At 36.8% G+C, this 27,368-nt stretch overlaps 1 protein-coding gene across 1 annotated transcript in view; it reads right to left on the bottom strand.

The window, feature by feature from the left end:
* Positions 1-1,545: 1,545 nt before the first annotated feature.
* mtnr1bb (melatonin receptor 1Bb) overlaps positions 1,546-27,368 on the bottom strand; it is a 72,124-nt gene continuing 46,301 nt past the window's right edge. Inside the window, exons 2-4 of the mRNA XM_082548695.1 lie at positions 8,915-9,033; positions 8,459-8,803; positions 1,546-7,232 (exon numbers count right to left, since the gene is read on the bottom strand). Of these exons, the coding sequence (XP_082404821.1) occupies positions 6,810-7,232; positions 8,459-8,803; positions 8,915-9,033 (887 nt within the window). The 3' untranslated portion in view covers positions 1,546-6,809. The remainder of the gene's footprint in view (positions 7,233-8,458; positions 8,804-8,914; positions 9,034-27,368) is intronic.

Below are 27,368 nucleotides of genomic sequence, written 5' to 3'. Positions count from 1 at the left end.
TATTGTTGTTTCTGACTAAAATGAATACATGGATTAATCTAATGCATGGATTATCTTTGTTAATCCATGCATTAGATGCAATCAAAGTCCCCCTTTACACATTAAATGTTAATCAGAATTACTGAAGGCAATTGCATTCAGTGAGTTGAGCTTTGGTCTACAGCAGGCAGAGACGTCAGCTTTAAATATGACTTTAAAGTCTTTGCTGATCTTTTAAACTTTTGATATTCACTGTAGCCACTTAACAACAAATACTGAGGAGGATATATCTTTACTGAGCTGAGCAGGGTGGTAATAATTACAGTAAAGGGGAACACAATAATTACACTTGTCATATTAATCACATTGATATAAAACCAGCCTACCTAATCAGTAGGTTGCTGTTATAAAGGGCCAAGTTTCTGTCTGTAGAGTATTATATACACTTAAGTTTCACCTAGTTAAGTTTTGAAATCTCATCACATCATATCCCCAGAAATTGTCATGTTGAATTTACAAAGTATTTCATGTGGAGAGAGTGTTTTATGAGGTGATATTACATGCTGTGTAGCTTCTATTGGAGCAGCTGATTTGTCTTTTTCCACTAATATCCCATTATAGTAGTGATGTGTGCACTGCGTTTGATAATGAGAGTGAGTAGACTACCATCTGGATATCAGCGCCTGCAATTATTAATCATGAGCAAGGAGAAGTTTCTCTAAACCACACCCTCATTTCTTAATCGTAATCTTTGCCTCCGGTGCTGAATCACCTCCAGCTACTCATCCCACGGTCTGTTGCAATCTAATCTGCTTTGACTTGACTAACAGCCACCCTTTTAGACAGTTCTTTCCACTTATATTTACTCTGCACAGCTATGTAAAAAAATATGTGTTTATTCTATTAAAGTGATTTAATTGAGAGCTCAAGAATCTAAATATAGGTTTGATAAATGGACTTAACTCTTAATTGCCCCTTGGAGATAAATAAAGTCTTTCTGATTCTGATTAAGTATACATTTTTTAATGTTTTTATCTCTCTGTGGCAATGTGAAGCAACTTTGCAGTCCCCCAAATTTAGATCTTCACCTTTCCCAGTCTAACATTCAGTGCGAGTGCAAAGCGGCATAGTCTAATGGCAGGGAGTTCAGGGAGTTCAAAAGTATGCACCACAAGCTGGCAAAAGCTTTCCAGCCCCAGGTCAGTCATAATTCTAAACCTTAGGAGAGTAAGAGGGTGTCTCATAAAAAGAAAAATGACCCTTAAAAAGTTCATAATCACACATCTACACAGAGATGAGTCATTTTTTAGTCAATTCAGGCTTTTAAGAAACCTTTTTAGCTGCATGCTGAAATATTATATGGAACAAGAGGCAACTTTTGTTGTGATTTGGTGCTATATAAATAAAATAAAATTGAATTGAATTGAACAAAGTGCTGGGAAGCACTTTTCTAAAATATGCCGATTTAAAAAAAATAAATAACAACACATCAATGACTAAATCCAACAAAGCATGATATATGAATTTTATTTTCCATAACATTGTGTTTTAGGAGAATTGTACATATAATTCATGGGTTGTTTTTTTTTTCTTTTTACACACAGTTCATTTTAAGCAGACTCAGTATCACAACATTGTCTTTTTTTTTTTTCCTTTTTCTTTTTTTTTGTGATGAAATTTTAAATTTCGTTACATTCCACAGATTTCCCTTTGGTTACTCAGACTCAGACCTCTGGGCATCCTGCCCCCATTTGTGAATTCATGCCAATTAGTGTCAGTCATAAATAACATCAGACAAGCATGCACATTCACACAGCCTCTGGAACAGAAAACATTTATCATGACACAAGTAGTCAAGTGGCTACACACCTGAAATGTAACATAGCAACTGTCCTGCTTAATCTGGTGGCGTTTCACACCAAAAAAAAGTAATAAAGCATTTTAAAAAAATTTCACAAAAGCCATTTAGGACATTAAGATACACAGTCAGTTGCCACATTTAAATAGTTACAAACTGTTTATAAATTCTCCATCTTTTGCAGCACCTGGTCAGCATGAGCACAACTTCTTTTGTAAGACTGAAAAGATTTAGATGATTGAGTTCATCACTGCAGGCAGCAGACAAACGAAAAGTGTCTAATGAGCTGCAGACGATTAAGTGGCCACTGAGCGTAAAAGTTAATCAGTTGAAAAGCACTTGTGCTTTGCAAATATTTAATTATTGTTGTCGTAGTCACAGTTGTAAATGACACATATAGGGTTTCTTATATGTAAACAGTACAAAAGGTGCATACACAAGGTTTTTTTCTCTCTCCCTTTCTGTGGTTTGATTTTTTTATGTCCTTTACAGGATACTGTAAGTGCATTCAGTTATGTTCCCAAGGCCTATCATTTTATTTTCCTCTTCGAGAAAGTGCTTTGCTTGTAATTTGAGCAGTCTTTCATCCTTTTCGGCTGGTGTTGTCATGCTCTTAAATAATCTATTAGTGACACACAGACACGCACTCACACACATGCAAAACCGAATGCTGTGAAATTTGTGCAGATCAAAATAAAAGACAGGAACAGTGACATCTCAGGGTTAACGTGTTCATCATGTGCCAATATCCCTCAATCAATAAAAACTTTATATGAGGCATAATGTGTCATGTAGGCTTGTAGCTCAGATTTCGTGGATACCTTTTTTAATATTTGCTTGCCAACCTGCTGCACGGCAGTCATTAAAAGGCTATGAAGGCTTAACGAGTAACGGCTTTAATAAGTGTATTCACCATATGAGTGTTTCTCTCTGATTCATTTAATTTTATGAAATTTTGACTTCATCAAGTTATAATTTGGGAATATCTTGTGATCTGTGTAGTAGCCTGTAATTTGGAAACCCATCTGTTGAAAGATGTAAAGCGAATGAATGATGAATGTGTTTACACTGCCAAATGGGTATTCGCTTTTTCAAATGCAAACTGGCACCTGGGCTCACGCTACAGATCACAATGTGGAAATGATCATTTAAAATGATTAGGACATTCCTCTTTTACTAGAAAGTCAATAGTGCGTTAATATTGCGTACAGTATTTGGGGAAGGTGTGAGAGAGACTCCAACACCATACTGACAGACAGACAGTGTGTGTCATCTCATTTAGCACTGCACTCAAAGTGATTAGTTGCACACAGAAACCTTGGCTTTAATCTTCCAATGAAAAACAGAGTGACGATCGTCACTGTTTACTTTGCGTATTCACTTTTTGAGGTAAAATTGTATGTAAATCATTCATAAGTAAGCCGAAAATAGCTTTTTCAATTCCAAAGTTGTGTGACTCAGAATTTAAAATGTTGTTTTGATTCATCTACAATTACACGTAGCACAATCGCACTGATAACTTCTGCTGGAACGCACCAATTTATCCCTTTGCTGCAGCATCTCACCTGGTGCAAACACAGTCCAGCATGGTGATCAAAAAGTAGGATGCCTTTAATATAAGGACCTCTAGGAATAGCTGTGCATTCAAGATAGTTATCTGTTACCATGCCAATGTAAAAACTCATCTTACAATTTACATGATTTAAGAGGATTGATGAATCACCTTGCTGCCATGTGGTAAAGCCCGATGAGAAACTGCAGTATGGTGGCTGGTTTTAAAAGTAAAGCTGGTGAGGGTGTGCTGTAGGTGATGGAAAACAGCATTTTAATTACAGCAAACCATTAATTTATCAAGGAATGTGTAATATTTGGTGGCATGGAGAAATAGGCCCACACTGCGAGCGCAGGGAACATAAATGAACAAAGCTACATAATTTTGCCCTAGTGTATACAAGACAAAGACACAAAGGAAAAAAAAAAAAAGATAACACTTGTTCTTGTGTTTCAGCAATTTAGTCTCCTGCCTGAGGTCTGCATATGAACTTATGTGCAATGCTGCAGAGAAAACTTTCTAAAGACAGCTGTCCTGAATACATAAAAAGAAGCAGTATGGAGGCAAACCAGGTTTGCTGAATGGGTTCATTATTAATAGACACTATGGCACTTGCCGTATAATATTTAAAAGTTTGACACGATTGTATTAACTATAAGGCAGTAGTTTTAAATTGAAGAAAAAACAAAAAGAAAAACTTTAGGGACTGAAGGTATTCTAAAAATGTCCCCCAGCAACATCATGATAAAGTGTATGTGCACATAACCCCCTTCACCTACATCCATTTCTTTGGTTTGAACTGAAGTCTTTAGCTCCCTCCAAGTGCATCTAAAACACTCTCCAGATTAGTTTTCTCTGTCAATACCAGCATCGCCTTTCTAGTTGTTGTTTTTACAACTTTCTCTTCCCTCCAGTGACCTGGGCACCACTTCTGCTTCCCTGATGGGGAAGTGACCTTCCCAATTCCTCTGTTCCCAAAGAAGCCGCACAGTCCCTCCATATGTTTTCCTTTCAAACACAAAATAATAAACCACTACTATTCTTCCCCGCCTTCCCTTTTCTGCACCACATATTTCAGTGTTTGCTTTGAAATATTCCCTCTCTGTCTGTTAGGTTTACACTTCTGTCTTTGTGGTATAACTTTGAGCTCGGCATCTGTGAGCGTCTGGCTTTGCACACGTCAGCCTGTATAGGAACACATGAATGTGCACCAACAGTGCATTTAAATGTCAGAGAAAAGCAGAAAAACAAATCTGTTACATTTTAATGCACATCTTATTTCACCATTCTTAGAATTTTTTAGTGATGCAATGTTCGTGTCAGTTACCTTAGAGGTTGTTTTAGATGCACTATAATGGGGTTAATGGGAAGAGATGATAAAAGTAATCCAATAATATAGTTATTATATGGGGTTGTTGAGTTTCAAATATACATAAAAAACACATTTTAATACATCTCTGATAACATCATAGCACAGGTAAAAACAACACTAACACTAATTTACAAAATATCCCTTTGAAATGTCTTCGGACTCCCTCGTAAGGTAGCTAATGAACTGCAAATGTTTTGGACAACAAAACATATCACAAGAAAAATGTTCAGTAGGCACCCTGAGATGGGAAAACGGATATGAACAGAACTTACTCGGACATCTACGATGTATAAAACACTGTTTACTGATAAGAGGCAATGAGTGTCATCCTCCTGTCAAATTTAATACAAGCAAGTGACCCGCTCCTTACATTTCACTAATGTACTCTCATTGCTTCTCTTTGTTTTACTTTCCACAATGAAAGCATCGACGTGTATCCATGGTGAATTCAGCTTTTTTTTTTAAATAAAAAATTATCACGAACAGCATTAATAAACAAAGATACTAAATTACCTATTAAATGAAAAGCTAAAGCTTTGCATAAGTATTTCAGCATAAATAAACATATCACCACTACATCGTACTGCACAGCATATGATGTAGGAGGCAGAGGAACCTGAGCCCAGTCTAAACTGCTTGCTGCATTCGCAGGGCTTTAGCAGTGAAAGGAGAACAGCTTCATGAACTTGTTGTGTGTCTCAGTCTTTTTGTTATTATGCGGTCTAGAGAGCAGCAGTGCGGCAAATCAGAAATATACCATGACATCTTCTTGAAATATGGACGTGCTAAGGTTAGGAACTAGCTGAGTTAACTTAATACTGTTTTCAGATGCAACTTATGTTGGAGAACTTGGATTGGAGCGCACAGTGTGTTTTGAATTGCATAGGAAAGTGTCCACAGGGAACTGTCCATTTGCTGCACTTGGATATTTGATGAAACTGAATAAGTTATTGCATTGCACTTTTATTTCTGTAGATTCAGATGGATTTAATGCTGTGTGTACCGAGTTTCTACCTTAGCAAAAGTACAAAAGGTTCACTATAACATAATACCTGTAGTATCAAAACTGATTATGATGCAAAATGACCATTTCTGGTCACCTTATGTAATTTTTTTAAATAAGTTTTATTTCACATTTATAGAACTTATAGAAATTTCTCTAATTTACAAGTATATGTTTGGGTCTTTTCTTCGGTATTACAAGAAGCCTAGATAGCCATATCACACCAACTATAGCAGATATGAAGCATAGCTTATTTGTTGAGTGACTGATTGGTTGAGCAGCATCAGCAGACACACAGGTATCCTCCACAAGCTACATCATGTGCACTAAAATAAAACAGATATGTCAATTAGCACATATTACATGGTTTGATGCTAGTTTTTCTCTCAACTTGTTTTGTGCCATCCATCACCTGAATTAATTTGTCATGTTTATTACTAAGATTTTGTTTCCTGTTGTTCGCAGTGCAAGAAAGTCAAACCAGGCAGTATTAAGTATTATGCTACTGCAGCATTTAGGCTTAGCACTTTCACCATATAAAACTCTATCAAACTGATATTATACTGTATATTATCAACAGTGAGACATCATTTCCTCTTGTACTAATCTGACGTTCAGGTGAGGCGAGTTTTACGATTTGAGGCTTCTGAAGTTACTAAAGACAAGTGTGTGGTTACCATTGCCACCCAGTTTGGTGAATTATGTCTTAAAGTCTACAGCAGCAGACATTAAAGGATATCACATTTTAGTAATGTGTCATTCAGATTGTTAGAGTAATAACAACATGAAACTGCAATACATGGCTTAGCTGTCAGATATAATCTCTAAAGGGTTTGCTCCATTGACGCAAATCACAGTTATTAAAACCTATCACTGGTAAAAACTCTGAGTTTAAATGATAGAATTCTTCATATCTTGATAAACTACAAGAAAACAAAGCCATGTCTTTCAGTTTCATTCATTACTTAATACTCTTTAGCTGCACAACTACCTGGATGTAACACAAAACAGGAATTAGCATTTAATAGGCTCATGAATTCAGACTTCATTCTTTGTTTGTGCGATCTCTGACTGACTCGTTGTTATTGAGCGGCGGAGGCGGCGATTGCTTGCTCCTCATGCTCCTTCCATCCGTGACGGCTCGTGAAGTCTCCGTCACGAAGAGCCGAGTCACCCAGACGGAGGTGACAATGCGTTTGTACTCATTCCTGAAATTTCGGTTCAGTAAGCCATAGATTATGGCGTTCAGACAGCTGTTGAAGTAGGCCATAAAGTAGCTGACTACAAAAAGCCACTCAGGGATACGAGGAGCCACGCGGGACGGATCAATCGCCACCGCCAAGCCAATCAGGTTAAGTGGAGCCCAGCAAATGGCAAACAACACAAATACCACAAACATGGTGATGAAATTCCGCAAGTCACTCGGTCTCAGGCGAGGGCTTTCTTCTGTCTTCACTTTACGACGCACCTGGACATGAAGAAAACATATTGGACATAATTGTAAATGATGTGAATGAAAAATTCTTTGCTGAGAATGCATTTTTATGAAGTGAGCTTTTTGAAGTGCAGACTTCCAGCTTTTATTCAAAGGGCTGTAACAAAAATATTGCATTAACAGATTAGTATTTACAGCCAATTTTATACAAGGTACCCCATTTTCAGAGGCTCAAAAGTAACTGGACAAACTAACATGATCTTAAAAGGAAGGATTATTTTTATTGCTCTATTGGGCTGAGATCAGGTGACCGACTTGGCCACTTAGAATATGCAATTTCTTTGCCAGACATCTCTATACCATACTGTGGTATGTTTCAGGTCATGAGCGCTTCCTTTCCTTCTCAATAGTATACATCTTATTATTATTCTGGCACAAGTTAACCTTTCTATGCAGATGTTTTGTGGCCGTCTAATCTAGCATTCTTGTTCTGGAGTGTAATAAGTAGTTTGCATTTTGCTGTAAACCCTCCGTATTTACATTTATGACAGTGTATTTTGATCACGGTTTGGAAGTGCTGCATCAAACTCTTTCTTGAGTCGGTTAGATATTATGAAGTTCTTCAATCATTCTATTTAAGTATGTGTCACATTGTTGATTTTTAACTGGTTTATTTATTTATTTTTATTTTTATTTATTTATTTATTTTTTGGGGGGGGACTACAAAAATGGCTATGATTCATAAATAGTTGATGCAGTCCTTTTGTTAAACTATTTTGAATTCAAGCTGAAGGTCACATTTAAATCATATTTTGACTGTTTGATTTAAAGTCTAATGCAGTGGTTTACAGCAACAAAATTACAAAAATTTCGGCGCAGTATTTTTATTGACTGTACATTCACTAACCCACACAGAAACACAAATACGCACTAACCTTGTTTTTTGTAGCTTTAATTAAAAAAAAAAAAATTGCTCTAATCATTAATTGAAATTTAAATGTCAACCAAGGATTTTATGGACTGTGATGAGTCTTTCAGTACATGAAACTATTTATAATGTACACTCAGCAAGTAATGGGTCAATTATCCAGGGTTTAAACATAAAATCATCACATTTTTCTATTCTACTCTTGGTGTTTCTGTATTATTTACAGCTGGTATTGTATTTACTGGTTTTGTTGGTGGTATTGCTTTGTTCTAAAAGCTTTAATATAATTTTTGAGACTGTAAATATTAATGTAGAGAGCCTGGAAACTCACCTGAATAACAAGTACCCAAATGCGTAAATAACAAAAGGTAACCACAGCAATGGGAACCAGAAAGTGAACCACCACTACTGCCACTGTGTAGGAACTGCTGACATTCTGGGCGAAGGTGCAGGAGTAAACTCGCGGGTCATAACGCAGGGAACCAACGAAGAAATTCGGGACAATGGCCACTACGGTGAGCAGCCAAATTAAGGCAACAAACATCAAAGTGTTGCGATAGCTGTATAGCCGACTGTATGCGAATGAGTGGCAGATATAGCAGTATCTGTTCACCGCAATTCCAGTGATGTTGAAAATGGAACCGATGACACTGAGCCCCATAAGGAAACCACTGACCTGAACAGAAAGAAAGAGAGTGAAGTGTTTTTGTCAGACTGTGCTGGGAGTATGCTTATTGCTGCTGTAGTGGTGGTAAACTGAAACAAGCTGAAAGCTCTGTGGTCTTACCATGCATTGTGTGTTTCCCAGAGCCCATCCATCATGGAAAAGAGCGTAGAGAACCAGAGGGTAGGGGTAGAAGGCTACCACAAGGTCAGCAAATGCCAGACTCACCACAAACACATTACCTGTAGAGGAAGATATAAGGAGACGCTGTCATTTCTATGATATACATTTGCAGAAATGTGCTCTCCGATCATGTGTTGACTCGCATCACAAACACCATAACTGCTGCTCTCTTAGCACTAGCCTGACCCTCAAATGTGAGCATGATGAATTCAGCTGTCATCTTCTCTTTCTAAACGTTTGCCTGCAAATGCTCAGTTTTTAGTGTCAGTCACTGTACTGACAACTCTGCAGTACATCTAGAAAATGGAATAAAACCATTACCAAAACTATATATATCCTCATTTCCATTGTTGTCACTAGTCACTTAGGATGATCACCATGCAAAAGGACCCTTGTTGAAACTATTTTAATAATGGAGTTTTGTCTTGCACTGAACATTGTCCACCTTGACCAGTTACTGACTACTACATGGGATGCACTTCAGTGATCTAGGACCCTATCTCAGCAGGTCCAGCATGGTGTGCTTGTTGGCTGTGAAGACAGAGATTACAAACGGTTTCTACCCTCTGCCCACAGCTGATTGCCTCATCCCAGACAAAGTTTTATCACAAATGGCAGAGTCACTGTTTTGACAGAGTAGAAGGGCAGGAGTGTGGACACAGCTCTTGGGGCATCCAAGTCTTTTTTTGGCTTTTTTCTGGCTAGTCCCCTGCCCAATTCAAAGAATGGTACGGTCGCTATATCTCAATGATATAGCTACAGCCAGATTGGCGTCTCAGAATAGGTTGTGTGATTAATTCTAAGTCAAATATCTTTTGCTTGAAACAAAACATAAACAAACAAAAAGGAGAAAATGGCAACGATGAGAAAAATTGAAGAAGATTTGGAGGAGATTAAGGAGGAGGAGGTCTGGCGGAGATGAGCCCCCGGTGGAGGAGCAACAAACATTAGACCGTCAGGTAGTGGAGTTTTTTGCGAATAAAAAACTTCCCCTGCATAGCAACAACATCGCGGCGTGTTATACCCTCCCCAGAAAGAATGCCAGCGCACCTCCAGCAATAGTAGTAAAATTTGTGAATCGAAAACACAAAATTGAGCTACTGAGGCAGTCTAGACAACTGAAAGGGAGTGGACATCTCACAAAAAAGAACGCCGATATTGCCAGACAAGCCCGTATCATGCGTAAAGAAAAAAAAATCCAAGCAACATGGACAAGAAATTGCAAAGTGATGATAAAGCTCAACGGAACACCAGAAGAAGCCAAGGTTGTAATGATCAGGGATCTTCATGATTTGGACAACCAGTGTTGGTCAAGTTACTTGAAAAAAGTAATCAGTAACTAATTACTGATTACTCCCCCCAAAAAGTAATCCCGTTACTTTACTGATTACTTATTTTCAAAAGTAATTAATTACTTAGTTACTTAGTTACTTAGTTACTTTTTAAAAACACGATTTACAACCTGAAGAGGTGATAAAGTGATAGATCTTTCAGCCCAATTCTACTTTTTCTACATAATCCATCATACAAAATGTAATCAAATGGAAAAGTCTCTTTTTAAAACTTGTTTTATCAGTTTTAATCTTTTAACTTTATGCATCAAGCAAAACATTTAATTATATGCAACATTCTCTGACTTGAATAAATTAGTTTAACATTTAAACCTATTTTCTACACATTCCAGCACATAAAATAAAATATTTTTTGTGTTTTCTCTCACTCTTTCAAACAGATGCAAGTAAAACACAGCAGAAAATAAATAAAGTCAAAGACTCAGCGGTCCTTTTGCTCTATTTTCACCTGTAAAGCAGGAGCAGGGTAGGCGGAGGGTTACCCTGGTGTAGGTGTGCTGCGGTCAGTTGAAGAATCCGCGCGAGTGTCTCAGTGAGTTTCCCATCACGTCGTAGCTACTCGGTGCTTGCTCGGAAGTTTAGGGGTTTTTTTCGCTGTAAAAAGAAGTTTTCTTCCCACGCACGATGGACGCTAATGTTTTTGTCACTTTTTATGGAATCAAACTCAAAGTAAGGTCAGTACTTCCACGCTTTAAACGCTGCACGCTCATACTCTCTCCCGCACTCGATATATTATCCATTGTTGATCTGCACACAGCTGCTGTCACCAACGTCGCACTTGCTTACGTCACTGTCATGAGACATTCTCGCAAAAAAAATCACGGTTTTAGTAACGCAGTAACGCAGCGTTCCTACGGGAAAGTAACGGTAATCTAATTACCGATTTTGCAATAGTAATCCCTTACTTTACTCGTTACTTGTAAAAAGTAATCAGATTACAGTAACGCGTTACAAGTAACGCGTTACTGCCCATCTCTGTGGACAACTACGGGGGATGATTACACTGTTGCAGTCGGACGGCAGAAGGTCTGTTATGATGTGTTTGCTAACAACTAGCCGAACGTATTCAATAAAAGACACTATTTCCAACTGTCAGAGGGGGAAAATGGCAAGGTATGAGACAGTATACTGGAAGAGTATTAGTGTGAAGCTGCAGGTGGATATGGAACTGGGATTGATTATGCGTTGTGAAATACATGTTATGTCATAAGGATTACAGACATTTAAAGAATACCCAATCACAATGACTGAAGATTCGGATTACAAATTACATGATTTTGAAAATAATATAGATCCAGAAAGGAATGTGCTTAATGCAATTAATGTTACATGCGAGTATTATGAGAATCGATTTAGGGATAATGTTGACTTGGGTAATACATTTTCATTAATTCATTTCAACTGTAGAAGCCTCTATAAAAGTTTTGTTCTGATCAGTGATTTTTTTGAATAATCTGAAAGGCAAGTTTAAAGTGATAGCACTATCAGAAACATGGGTAGATGAGGAACGGGGTTGGGACTTTCACATTGATGGGTATGAATTATATCATATAAATAGATCTAATAAGAAGGCAGGAGGTTTGGCACTTTTTGTTGATAGTGATTTGAAATGTAAACATGTTGAATATATGTCTGTGGAGTGTGTGACAGTAGAAATAGAAATGGAAAGAAAGAGTAATATAATTGTTACTTGTATGTATAGGAGGCCTGGGACACTGATAGAAACATTCACAGATGTAGTAGAAGATTTATTGAGCAAGGTAAAGGGAAATAAGACATTCTGTATTTGCAGGGATTATAATATTGTTTTTTTTTTTAATGTCCAATCATAAGACATCATCAGATTGAGTTATTATTTGGAAGAGGGTTCTACCCTCTGATTACTAAACCTAGTAGAATAACTGAAGAGTCAGCTACTTCAATTGATCACATTTTCATTAATTGCTTGGAAAGCAACATTATAAGTGGTCTTGTCATAAATGACATAAGTGATCATTTACCTATTTTTGTTACTTTAGATTATAAAATGACACGAAAGGAGGAAGTGTGTGCGGACAGATATATAAGAATTAGAAATGATGATGCAATAAATGAGTTCAGGCAAGATCTTATGAAAGAAGATTGGAATGAGGTTTATGTAAATGACGTCAATGCTGCATACGAGACATTCTTAAATACTTATCTGGTTTTGTATGAAAATCACTGTCCACTGGTATTATATAAGCAAAAGAAAAAGAAAACTACTGGTAAACCATGGATAACAAAAGGATTAGAAAATGCATGTAAAAAGAAAAATAAACTGTATAGAGATTATATAAAACTTAGAACAAAGCCTGCTGAAATGAAATATAAAGTTTATAAAAAATAAGTTAGTATTGATGATCAGAAAGGCTAAGAAAGAGTATTATAATAAATTATTTTACAAAAACAAAAATAATGTTAAGGGTACGCGAAATATCTTAAAAACATATTGGGTAATAAATATACATCTTTAAATTTACCTTTAATAAGAAAAATAAGGTCATAAGTGATATGAATTAAGTGGTAAATTAATTTAATTCTTTTTTGTAAATATTTGGCCTAACCTGGCAAACGTAATTAGAAAACAGGATGATTCAGAATGGAGTGACGAATGGAAAGGAGATAGCAGAGTGGTACAGTCTATGTTTTTAGGGGAAATCACTGAAAAAGAAATCATAGCTATTGTAGCAAAATCTAAAAACAAGACATCGAGAGACTGTGATGGGTTAGATATGGTCATCGGAAAAAAGACTTTGGATTGTATAATCAAACCTCTCTGTTAAATTTTTAATCTCTCATTTTATACGGGTGTATTTCCTGACCGAATGAAAGTGGCAAAAGTTACTCCCCTTTATAAATCAGGAGACAGTCATAGTTTTAATAATTATAGACCAGTATCATTGCTATCACAGTTTTCTAAAGTGCTTGAAAAACTCTTTGCACAAAGATTTGATAGTTTCATTGAAAAACATCAACTGTTAAGCGAAAGTCAGTACGGATTTCGACGGAACAGATCAACAGCAATAGGATTAGTGAATACTATTGAAGACATTTCATCAGCAGCACATAATAATAAATATTCTATAGGGGTATTCATTGATTGAAAAAAAGCTTTTGACACTCTGCAACACTCCATGTTGATTTCTAAGTTAAGTACTTATGGTGTGAGAGGAATAGTATTGAACTGGTTAAGCAGTTATTTAGATAATAGGTTTCAGTATGTACAGTGTTTAGGCAATTCATCTGATAGAATGAAAACAGAATGTGGGGTCCCTCAAGGTTCTGTTTTAGGACCAAAACTTTTTAATTTATTTATAAATGACATTTGTGATGTGTCAAAAATGTTACATTTTGTTTTGTTTGCAGACGATACAAATTTTTATTGTTCCGGAGAAAACTTGAAAGAATTGGTTAAAATTATGGTTACTGAAATGAAAAAAATAAAAAAATGGTTTGATGTAAATAAGTTATCGCTGAAAGTTTATGATATTCGGAAACTGTGTAAAGGAGGAAAAGTATTAATTGAAAGAGTGACAGAATTCTGTTTTCTGGGTGTAATAGTGGATGACAAGTTAACATGGAAACCTCATATTGAACATAAAAAAAAAATTGCTAAAAGTATTTATATCCTGGGTAATGTAAGATATATATTAGATTACAAGACAATGAGAATAATATATTTTTCATTGTTTCTACCCTATCTGAGTTATTGTGTTGAAGTATGGGGGAATACATACTTGACTAATATGAAACTATTATATTTATTACAGAAGAGAGCGCTTCGAATTATGCATAATGTTAAATATAGAGAACACACTAATAGTTTGTTTATAAAATCGAAATTATTAAAACTAGAAGATATAGTGAAATTACAGACATTAATTATTATGTTTAGTGCAAAAAATAAAACACTACCTCTTAAGTTACAAAGTTTATTTGTATTGTGTTCAGAAAATGGGGACGGCAGAAGGAAGTTTTATTTTAAGCATCGGTTTGCTCAAACCACACAAAGGCAAATGTGTCCAACAGTCATAGGCATAAGAAACTGGAATTCTCTCAATGATCATCTTAAGTGTTGTATAAATGTTTCTCAATTTAAAATCTGCTATAAGAATAAAATGATAAACCAGTATGAAGAAGTTGAAAATAATAGAATTTAATTGTAGAAAAAATGATCCTTTTAGTTTGATATTTAGTGGTATTGCTCATTGTTGAGTATATTGTTCTGTTGGTTTTGTTTTGTTATGTGCAGAATATTCTCAGAGTGTAATTTTGGTTGCCTACTTGTATTGTCACAGATAAGGGGCAGGTGTCAATAAGAATTTATTCTTCTTACTGCTCCTTTTCATGCATGGAAAGTGTTACTTTAATTGAAAGGAAGGTTGTGTATGGGAAATGAATTACTGCTGTACCATGTGTGAAGCAAAATAAATAAATGAAATGAAATGATGCACAAGAAAAAGACAATGCATTGATGTTACCCCAGCTGCTGATTTGAATTGTTTTCATCCATGTTTTTAGCTGGAAAGTTGTTGGGACATTCTTTGGCAGAAATATCTGCAAACAGATGTGAAACTGAATCTCAGCCCATGCGTGCAATCAGATCTAAATTAAATGTTAAAATAGTCTCTAAATCTGTAGTGGATTTGCTATTCAGAGCAGGGAATGTGTCAACACAGGCCCCTTTCAGTTGGAGGTCTTTTTACACGTAATTTTTTTGCTACGCTTTTAGAGTTGTGCCACGGTAGATTTGCAAACACCTGTGGCGATTTGCAAATGTGTGCTGAGATATTTTTTTTTCTCTTTTTTTAAATCAGGGTTTTGTTTGCCCTGAGCTCAGACTCACAGGCTCCCGCTGTCAGACGGTGTACTGCTCTGCCTGCACATATCTAATCTAAAATGCAGTTCATTCCATACTATTCTCCATTTTGCGCTAAGCTTTAGGTATTGTTGATTATACTAAGTCTCCATGTTCATGTATGCATGTTAAGTTGGGATTAGTTCTCTCAACAGAATCCTCACTCCTGGATTCTTTAACAGCTCACTTAAAGTGCAGAGTTGTTTCATGCAAGCTCAACTTAATAACCATTTTCCATGAATAATCATCAGTTATACAAAAAGTGGGAACCAAAGACACTAGTAGGTGCATTACTTGGAGATGTTGTACTTATTTCAAAGACGTTTGCCCCCCAAAAAGAAACGAAAACAACACAAATGTCCAGATAAACATGGCAGAGCTTCACCAGGTCTTACTGTCTTTCACCTTCTACTTTTCATATTTTTGGCTCGCCCAGTATTTCATCTGCTGACACCTACAGAGGTGATTTGAAAGACAACTTTTGTGCTCATGAGGTGAAACAACTACTGATCATTCCCATTCCTTGTCAGTGGTGATGACAAAGGACAAAGGCCTCTTGCGTGGCAAATTCGCAGACATATCTCAAAGGGATTGTGGGAGCTTACTGTGTCTCATATAACTGTCAAACCATGTCAAAAGTACACGATGCACAGCACACCAGAAATGTATTTCTAGCTAAACCATGTACACATGGATTCTTTTGTGCGCTCCCATGTGGCTTCGGTGTGTGTCCATCAGCCCAGCGCTGTCACTGTGCACTTCAACTGACAAGGAGAAATAAGTTATTCAGCTTGGATGGACATCAATTATTTTGATATTCCAGTTATATCCCAACCAGCCCCGTGTGACCAGATTGTCACAGATGGCTTATAGACTTCAAATGTAAATGTCAATGATGAACACCACTTTTCTAAACATGCAGGGGATGTTTTCTTGCACAAAATGTCATCATCTTATAATTGAGATCACTTACCAGTGTTCCAGTCTGGGGTTGTTTTTATATTTGGACTTTAAATCGATTTTATATTACTTGAAAGATTAGCTGCAAATTAATATTAGTTTTAATTCAAGGAGTGCACAACAGAAACACAGATTGTTATACACTGATTTTCACCAGGGAATTCCACAGTCACTGTAATCATTTCAGTCATTTAACACGATTAACACTTGTAACTGTTGTGTGTGCTGTGCGTATGTGACAGCATACATCAGTCACGAACCACAAATATAAGAAAAATGTCTATGGACAGCAAGATTTTTGTGGCAAATGCAGCATGACATCTTCAATTATGGACTGATAAGATTTTGTAATCTAATACTGTTCATTTCTTCTAGTGGATATAAATATAAATTGGATGTGCATATGTGTGACTCTTTTGTACAGTTCCCCAATGTTCTGACAAAGCACAAATTATCTGTGGATAGATTAATGTTCATTACTGACAGGTGTGTTTGTATAGGCGCGCATTTCCCACATTAACAGTTAAATTAGGCACTGCAGAGTGATGCATAGAGCATGGATAAGCATGCACACAGAGATTTACACTGATCAGGTCCAACATTAAAATCACTGACAGGTGAAATGAATACCATTTATCATTTCATTACTATGCAATATTCTGCCGGTAAACCTTTGGTCCTGCAATTGCTTTACTGTGATTGATTGTTGAAGTCCAACAGAAAAAGGCTCTCGTCAGTGGCCGTTATTGGCATGACAAAGCAAAAAGGAGATTTCAAGTTTCTTTCTGATGGAACTTCCTTTTTATGAGAAGCCATAGTGTCTAAAATCCCTGTAAACTAAGTTCTTTTTACTTTGGGTACATGCAAACATGACAGTTTTTCAACTTCAGAAAGGTCATGCATGCCTTATTTTATCTACTCTTTACTGTTGTAACAGTCTTTATTCAGCTGTCAGCCTGTCATTGATCGGTTCACTGCAGCTGGTCCAAAATATCGCAGCTCAGCTCTTTTTTTTTTTTTTTTTTTTGGCCTGTCCCGTTTGGCTCTTTTGCCATCAGAATTGTTGTCTAAAGGCAAAGAAAGATGCCCAACGGATTTACTTTACCAAACTGACCATCCCAGCCTTGCCGTAATGGTCCATTTGATTCACCTTTTATTGTTTATTTTATTTTCACTTACTGAATACGGGACAGACTTGACTGGGGGAAAGAAGGGGAGAAAGAAAGAGGGAAAGAGAAACAGCTGAGAAGAGGGACAGGGGAGAAGGGCAAAAGACAAAAACCAACAGAACGGGCAGAGAAAAAAAAATGCATATATCTAAAATCCCTGTAAACTAAGTTCTTTTTACTTTGGGTACATGCAAACATGACAGTTTTTCAACTTCAGAAAGGTCATGCATGCCTTATTTTATCTACTCTTTACTGTTGTAACAGTCTTTATTCAGCTGTCAGCCTATCATTAATCGGTTCACTGCAGCTGGTCCAAAATATCGCAGCTCAGCTCTTAACTGGCACATGCAAGTGAGACGACACGTTCCTCCTCTCAGCTTCCATACAACTGGCTACCAGTCTGTTTTAGACCTGATTTTAAGATTTCAGTGTTTGTTTTTGAGATGCTGCATGGGTTGGCATCTTTTTGCATCTCTGATCTTTTTACTTTGCACACTCTCTGTAGATCACTGAGGTCTACAAAGCAAAAATTCGCAGTTGTCCCAATTTCAGATTAAACATAGGCATGATTGGGAAGTTTGCAGGAACTGCCGCTGAACTGTGGAATAAACTGCCTGCTCATGCCAGGACCCCCTAAACATTGGACCCTTTTAAAACCCATTTCATTTGGTTTTTAAACCAGAATGAGTTCTCATGCCTTTTTATTACCTCCACCCAGGAGGTTATGTATTTGGTAGCGTGTGATAGGGTGAAAGGTTTTGAATGAATTCTAATAAAACTTTGTAGTTGTGTAGAGTGGGGTCTTTTTAACAATCCATCTAAAATTTTGGCATACACCCAATAAGGCATTCAAGGTCAACTTAAAATAACATGTAGCATTTGACCTTTGACCTCACCTTCAAGGTTAACAGAGTGATCTGAAGGTGAAAGAACTAATAATGCTCTATAGAGCTATTTATTATGGCAATGGGTTTTTAGACTGACATGTTGGCATGGGATACGTTTTAAATTTACTTTACTTTAATTTTGTTGTCATTTTGTTATGTACATGACAGTAACAGGTTATAAATGCATAACAATATGAATATATTGTAAAGTGTTCCTGAATTAAATAGGAACTAAACAACGAAATGAATGCTACACATGCACTATATCCATATAAATAAAAAAAATTAAATTGTACCGAAAATTATGTCAAGTAATTAAAAGGTGCAAATAACAAAAGTCTGCAGTTTGCACCACAAACCTCTTGTTTATGCTGCTTTATTTGATTATTTATGCTTAAAAAAAATCTGTATTTTGTTTTATTGCATTCTTTTTGCTATACAATATTTCACCTACTGTTTATAATTGTCTTTATGAATCTTGAAACTTACTTTACAATTTGTGTTATTTCTACTCGGTCGTTGTTAATTTCCCTGCTACACATGTAACTGTCTGCCCCTCCTTCGTTAGCACCTGCTATCTGTCTGCTACAACTGTTCTCAGTCAGCCAGCATATATATAGCACACCAGAGAGTGATATTATACCCCTTTCGTCAAACGCAGTGATTTATGACCCCCTTAATTGATTTATGACCCCTAATTAAATTATCCCCTAATTAAATTATTCATGAGCTCCGGAAGTCCGGAAGTAGGAAGTAATTAAGTAATAAAAATATGATATTCATAAAAATATGATATTCATAAAAATATGATATTCATAAAAATATGATATTCATAAAAATATAATTGATTATTTAGAAAGTTTCTTATATATCAAATTAGCATTCTTTTATTTCTTTAAGCAATTAAAAAATGTATTTATTTTTTTATGCTCAAAAAACGCCATCTGGTGGCGGGTCAGTGTGTGTGTGTGCGCGCGCCCGCGCGCTCCCGCGGCTGTGTGTCTGGGCGCGCGGGGGCGCGCCCGTGTCTCCGGACCGTGCTCTCTCGGGCTCCGTGCTCATGTGTTTAAAAATGTATTAAACCATATTAAAATTGTTTAGTTAAACTTGTGCTTTTGTAACGTTCAGTATGGCCACAAACACATGCTGCATGCCTTGGGGGAAAACTTTATTTCGATTTATATGCATTTGTAGATTTAGAATAAAACTCATACTCAGAAAAAATTCGCGATCCCCTAACCCTCCTTAGATACATAAGCAGGGAAAACTCCTTAAAAAACCCTCCGCTATTTCTCCAAAACCCTACAATAACTTGTTAGGGTACCCCCTCTATTCCCAAAACCTTATATTCGATAACAGGGAAAATCCTGAAAAAATCCTTAGTCTTTTTTCTCAAATTCAGCGCCCCGCGGCTCCCTTCATGCTCAGCCAAACAAAGCCAAAACTCCTTTTAAAAATTTCTCCGCGATTTCTCCAAAACCCCTAGAATAACTTGTTAGCTACCCCTCTATTCCCCAAAAAAAGCGCTATAATCCAAAAACATTGGGAAAGCTCCTTACTCTTTTTTCTTCAAAAACTTGCCTCTTGCTAGCTACCTCTAAAATTCTACGCAGAGTCTAAGTTCTACCTCGCTCTTAATCGCACCGACCCGCAACAGCTTCCAGAGCACAATTTTTTCCTGCTTGTTCGCTCTGCGCTCAGACCCCGAATGCGCTGCTTACCTCGTTTGAAAATTCCCCCCAGAGACCAACTCCCCCTCACTTCGCCCCCCTGCCAATCACATAACAAATCGCACGGCTCCCTTCGCACCCCGGTTAGCCAATCGGCTCCAGGTCTGATTTTACGATCTCCCGCTGAGGTTAAGACTATCTTCGAACCCCCAGAAGACATCTGACTTCAGACGTATCAACAACTGGCGCCGCTCAGACTGCTTGCGAGTTCGCATAGGGAGCGGCCGATTTCAACAGCAACTACCTTCGCGTGCCCTATGTGCATATCACTCGGTAAGTGTTAATCTTCCCCCTCTAACTACATTTTTGCATTTTCCTTTTTACCATTCTGTCAATCCTTTCATTTAAAAAAATAAATAAATATCACAATGGTTTGTAACAGGTACAATACACCATCCATCCATCCATTCGCCTCCACTTATCCTTTTCTCAGGCTCGCGCGGTGCGCTGGAGCCTATCCCACGTACAATACACTTTAAAAAATATATAAGCTCCACTTTTAACTCCCGTAAAAGTTTATACATTACATGTCTACATCACCTATCATGGCCTCATCGGGTATCTCATATCATCTTGTTATTGTTATGTTATGCTCCTTTGATATTTTGCTAGTTTGCGTGTTTTAAAACTCTTTTTGTTTTTCTTTATATTTTTAGACCCAGATGTGTTAACCTGATCCCTGCGAAACACCAGCTCTGCGTGGATTTTGACCGCGAGTGACCGGATGTTGTTTCCGGCCTGAGGTTGCCTGAAATGCCGTGAGGCTCGTTTGAAAGATTGCGCCCGAGACCAACTCCGCCTCCAAGGCATGCCTACCTTTAGCTGCCACCAGTGAGATATCAGAGCCGGGCTCCACATATCCAATCAGGAACACGAGCAAGACAGCTTTTGCAGACTCTCCAGAAATATAGAAGTCCTTACCAACTGCTCTGCAACCCAGTGTTTCTGGTCCCCTCGCTAACATCGCTTTTTGAGATATTTTTTATGAACCATCAAAAAAGCAATTTTACCCCACAGTACAGAAGACTGGGTCTGAGGGCAGCAGCGGGGACAAATGATTGTAATGAAGCGACGGACATTTCATGGCTGGTCTTGCATAATCGTGAGTTATTATGTCATATGGTGATAAGTAGGGGAGAGCGGGGTAAGTTGTCACACTCTTCACACTGACTAACTTTTACTGAGCACCATACATCACAACGTAATAAATGTTTCACCAAATGAAAGACGGAAGTCTCGGGCACATATGATGTATTGATTACATTTTCATATCTTATCTCATTACGGAGTTGTAGACTGTTGAAAGGAGAATGTGCACTTGTGACAATTTGCCCCATCGGCAGGTAAGTTGTCACACTAGATTATCTTAAAATATGAACACAAATACTTAATTATGATTATTGATTTTAATTGTTAAATTCAAACCAAAACTGGAAATTTGAACAATTATGCCAAGAGAATTTGGAAAAAAACAATTATTTCAATCCAATACACATTTTAATCAAAACATTAAGTAGAAAGAAAACTTTAGTTTGAACTTTAAACTCAAATGTTCTCTGGCTTGCACATAAATCCATCATAACTGAATGGAATGCTGCAAATAACTTGCTTTACTTAACATGTTTATACTCTGAACAAAACAGATGCCTTATTTCTGATTAATCAGACTCAACTTCATAGTCACAATTCTGGCACACATAAATTGCCTGGCCTGAGGTGCAAGCATCATGGGCCCATTTGTTGCATTTTACGCATTTTACCCAGGTCTCTTTTGGACGACTGTTTGAAAATGGCTCCACACAGACAAGGCAGAAGCACTCTTCATCATCTGATGATGACTCTTGAATTATTTTTCTTCTTTTAGCTGCGTTGTTCTTCATAGGTCCAGATGTTTTCCCCCCTCGCGTCCCTCTCTTTTGAAACAGCTTTTTGCTAGATTCAGCCTTATTCTTTTCTTTTTCTAGTTGCTGCTTCACTGGCGTGTCGGTTAGAATTGCTGATTTGCGTCGTTTTCTTCCTTTGCTGGATGGTTTTCGGCGGCCAGCTTTTGGATATGGCTGGATGTCCTCTGGAGTTGGTAGTCCGCTGTCAGTAATTGCAGTGCGGTAATTTATGTCAAAATCCTTTGCTGTACTTGTGATTGATTTGTTCTGCATCTTTACCTGCCTGACTGCCTTTAACATAATGTCAGGTGGTGTTCTGCCACGCTCTGTCTTTCGTTGATAATTTCGAACCATCTTACTTTCTTCCTTCCTTCCTTAATTCCTGCCTCTCCTTCCTTTCTTCAAAAACCTTATTACAAATACAAATGAATTACAATATCACAATTTTTTGGAGCATTTATTTGTACTGGGGCAAGTTGTCACATGTGACGACTTGCCCCAAAGTTAATGAGACAACTTGCCCCAAACTGACATTTATGCTAATTTTGGCTAAATGTCAGGGTTAGCTCAACATAGCACATCAGCTGAAGTATCAAAAGACACGTTAATGTCTCCTCTATTTTGTGTAAAATAATAATCTGTAACATCTATACCTAACAAAGTTGTACTGAAGAAAATTTAAAGTGATTTATTTTTCATTTTAGGTCAAAAAAATAAAAAAGATGTGCTCACCTCAGATTAGAGCAGTCTTGACCACATGTGAACAGGAGGTTGACTATAGAAGAAGAAGTCACACAAAGTGGCTATTTCATTTTTGAGATAGAGCCTCTAGTGTTGGAGTTATGAACAGTGTGACAACTTACCCGTGTGACAACTTACCCCGCTCTCCCCTACATAGTTTTGCAAGAGGCATACAAGCACTGTGGAAAAAGTAATCATAAAACTGTTTTTGTGAACACCCTACGTTATGCTTTAAAAAATGTGATACATGTAATGTGATCATCAAAGAACATGATTTTTTTTTTTAAAAAAAACTTTTATTCTTATGCTTTTAAAGTATGTCAGATTATCTTAAAACACTTATTTGTATGTTATAATGTTTTTCTTACACCATGTGTAATTTTTATAGACACCTTATTCATTGTATCAATGTGTAATTATGTATCTTTGATAAATAAATAAAATATTTAATCTTGTATTTGTGTACTTTCTGGTGATTCAATAAAAAATTTGTCACATATCGCTCTGATAAACACAGATGGCTGAAAGAAATGTTTGATGGAACAAAGGAAACAAGTGTCTTGCTGCTAAACTTTTAAGTCACCATGGTTTAAATGAGAAAGTCTGTATGTAAAACATGAAAAACTCCATATCAGTGATATCTACAAAGGTGTACTCATTTCTTTGTTATGGTACTTTACTGTTCCAATGAAACAAAAAGAAAATCTCATTTTTAAAGTACATTTTTCGGCCATCCTGACCTATTTTCAGGGGCAAGAATGTTGATGTTAGACTGTGTTTTAAATCAGGTTGTGATCTTAAACTAACTATCACAGCACTGATTTCAGTTGTAATCTCAATTAGAATCCCAATTTGGCTTTTCTCCAGTCAGTGTTATGGTGAAATTTAACTTGTTCTTTTGTGTAATTGCACATGGCCCAGCAAAGGACCCCTTAGTAAGCTGTACAGCATAAGTTTTCAATTCACTTTTGTCAGAAAACTTCACAGTATGAGAAGTTACAGCACAGTTTCTCCAAACGTGTGGTTCTTTTTCAGCCAGCGTGCTTTTAGAGCATCTACATTAGCTCATGTAGTAAAAGTACAATCAGTAAGTGTACTTTAACATTTGAGATTCCGAGTCACTCTTGCTTAGATCATGTGAACTATATCATGAACCTTTTTTTGTATAATGCATCAAACGTGTTCAAATCAGTTTAGTTAAAATAAATTGAAAATAATCTAGAGACAAGCAACTCCTTTTTAGCTTCTGTTATGTATTTACCTCTCACACCTTAATCTAGATGTTAGTGTTCTCAGAGTTAACATGTCTCATGTTGCCATGTTGTATTTCTAATACCCAGCCTCAGTGTTCGCCCTGTTGACCCTCAAATCCAAACACCAATGATCTAGATATTCACAACATTCATAAGGAGATTCTTAAGGTCTTAAGTTTTGTTGTTTTTATGTTTTACAAAAAAAAACTTCACATTTTTTATATTTTTAAACGAAAGTGACATGCAAGGATATTTTTCTTTAGTGATGTTGCTTCAGCAATCTCAAATACTAATTATTCTGGGAATTTTTATGGTCAAACTATGTGATTTTCCAAATGTGTGTGTGTGGAGTAAAATGACCTTGTTCTTATGATGTTGTCACCGTGAATCATTTAGGATTAACAACACAAATTGTATCGATAGCAGAAACAGTCTTATAACTTATAATTCTCACACGTTACCGCTAGTTTTACAAACGCAGTCTTCTTCAGCTCTGTTTATGTAGCTTTTATGAAACTGATTTTCCATAGTACAAGTAGAATTTAATTTTTCTTTGCTCTCCAGTATAAATGCAATAATTTGCAGGCTTTTTACTGAAACTCTCACAATGCAACACTCAATGCTCAGAGCTTCATATATCAACAGCTCTGAAAATATCTTCTTTTTTAAAGTAATGTAGGACAGGATCTCTCACTCTCTGTGTCTCAAAAAAACCCAACTAAACTGGCAATCACCACTAAACAAATGAAAGTAGTTTATGGCTTTTTTATCAGCTGCATTTCTTTCATTTATGTATTGATCCCATTGTTTATTGGTAATGCTTTTAGGTCACTGTTTTAGCATGTCTGCCTCACACTCCATTTAAACAGTTTAACAGATAGTGGGGTCTGGTAAGGAAGTTGGGGGGAAGCAGACAACTCCACAGGAAGAGTCTTTTTGTCTTTTCTCCACTGTAAAAGATAGCAAGGCAGTGTGAAACTTTCTTTGCGGGAAAGACAAAACTGAGAGCCATGCTAGGCTCAGTGAGAGACTCTGCTCACCCTCTGCCCCAGCGATGGCAGTCCCTCACCAAGCTCGATTTCTGTTCTTTGTCTTGATTAAAGAATGTTAGCTACCGCTCATCGCTTGTCTGCAGGCTTTATTAAATGGAAAACTTCCACAACAACCTCTAAACAGTGGTTTATGGCTTTTTGTCACCTGCAACACCATGTAACACTTGGATGTTAGATTCTTTTACCAGTCAGTGTTGTTAGCCCCAACCCCCAGGCTCCAGCTGTCTGAGCTCTAACCCTGGCTGCCAAATGTCCCCCTGAGGCCTTTGTGCCTTTTACCACCAGACTAAGTTTGTAGTCCTATCTACTAATATTATTTTATTTTTTTTATTATAGCACAAGGTTCAGTTAGGTTACTACTTTGACTTCCTCAATTTGAGCACATTTCTGACCCGATACTTTATCAAGCTTTTACTCGAGTGTTTTTGACACTAGCAGCTGTACTTCTACTTAAGTGAAAATTGCCTGCAATTTTGCCACCTCAGTTGCCACTTTTCTGGAGTTTGTACACTTTTTATATTGAAACGTTCAACGTTTTACGTGTTATCCTTGATCACAGTTCTAAACAAGTTAACTTTCTTCACTTCAAAGTAACCCAAAAAAGAAACTATATGTCCAGTTCTCTTTACTCCAAACCTGGTTTAAGGCTATGCTGTTGTTGTGATATGGCCATACAAATAATATTAAGTTTAATTAATCTTTTAAAAAAATGGCTGCTTCATGGCTACCTGTTCAGAGAATTTGCAGACTTTTATGGAAACTGTCACAATGTAACACTCTCACTGTCAAAACATGGTTGATCCATGTTTCTATGAACACTGATTAATATATCAACAGCTCTGAAAATCCTTTTTTTTTTAAGTAAAGCAGAACAGGATCTCTGTATCTCTAAAAATCCCAACAAAACTGGCAATCACCTCTAAACAAATGGAAGTAGTTTATGGATCTTTATCACCTGCAACACCATGTAACACCTAGATGTTAGACTCTTTTACCATCACATTTGCAAGGGTTTATGTGTTATCCTTGATCACAGTTCTAAATAAGTTAACTTTCTTGACATAAAAGTAGCCCAAAGAAGACAAATATATGTCCAGTTCTTTTTTACTCCAAACCTACTGATCGGAAAACATTATGTGATGCTGGAAGTTTTCATCCTATCCATCTGCAAAACAAGTTTACCTGTAAGCCAACACATTAGACGTAAGCAAATTTGTGAAATTCCTGAACAATGTGCTTTGTGGAGTAGCAGTAGTACTAGAACTAGTACTAGTAGTCCTAGTATTCTGCAGCAACCAGGCTTCAAGAGTGATCTCTCTTCTGGCTTTCAAATGGTGAAAACATGTCACAGTCTTAACCGCAAATCAGAAATGTTGGTAAATTTAAAAAGGAATTTAAACGTCAGCTTTGACATAGACACAGACTTTATTAATGCCACACTCAGGAAATTCACATGTTACACATGATTTAGCTCACGTGCTAAAACCCCAGAGCAATAACCACATCAGCATCATTAGCCTGAGTGTTGATCCTCCAGGTGAGTGAGTGGAGTTGAGTGTGTGTGTGTGTGTGTGTGTGTGTGTGTGAGTGAGTGAGTGAGTGAGTGAGTGAGTGAGTGTGTGTGTGTGTGTGTGTGTGTGTGTGTGTGTGTGTGTGTGTGTGTGTGTGTGTGATCAGAGGTGAAGCTGCTTTCTGCAAAGTCTCATCAACAACCAGGAAGAGTCTAAAAGCACTAAATATGAAACAGACCATTTACCATACCCAACACTGAGCTCCTGCACAGTCAGATGGAGTGAAACATAATGTCCCAGTGGTGTTCTGTTGGATTTAGCAGGTGAGCGTTGTTGCCAGTCAAAACCTTTTTTTGGAAACTCTTTACAAGAATCAATGTAATTATTTGTTTTACTTGAATCAAATGTATTGGTTTATATACCTGAAATAAAACTTTTTTTTGGAAACCCGTTACATCAAATAAAACTTTCTTGGAAAAGCATTGCAAGAATCAATCGAGTTATTTGTTTTACCCCATTCAAATCTATTGGTTTCATTACATCAAATTAAATAATTTTGGAAACCCGTTACATCAAATAAAACTTTCTTGGAAAAACTTTACAAGAATCAATGTAATTATTTGTTTTACTTGAATCAAATGTAATGGTTTATATACCTGAAATAAAACTTTTTTGGAAACCCTGTACATGAAGTAAAAGGTTTTTGATCTTGTAAGTTCTGGCTTTAATATTTTCAGCTGATAAAGTGAACTTCATACAAACTCTGTGTTAGAAAAATCAAACTGTGTCTCGTGCGGGTGTATTGTGACTGCTCCATCACAATGTATAATTTGACTTGTGAGGTACACACAACAAGGCCAACAAGAAAAAGTGAATTAGAGATTCATTACAAAATACAAAAAATAAATAGTGCACAAATTTAAAACAAGCAAAACACCTATGCAAGAGTAACTACTAATGATTTACAAATACTTGTC

Source organism: Aulonocara stuartgranti (assembly GCF_965226115.1).
Source record: "Aulonocara stuartgranti genome assembly, chromosome: 10".
In the NCBI taxonomy this organism is placed as follows: Eukaryota; Metazoa; Chordata; class Actinopteri; order Cichliformes; family Cichlidae; genus Aulonocara; species Aulonocara stuartgranti.
The sequence above is the reverse complement of the archived record's forward strand: the minus strand, read 5'-3'. Positions and strand labels throughout refer to the sequence as shown.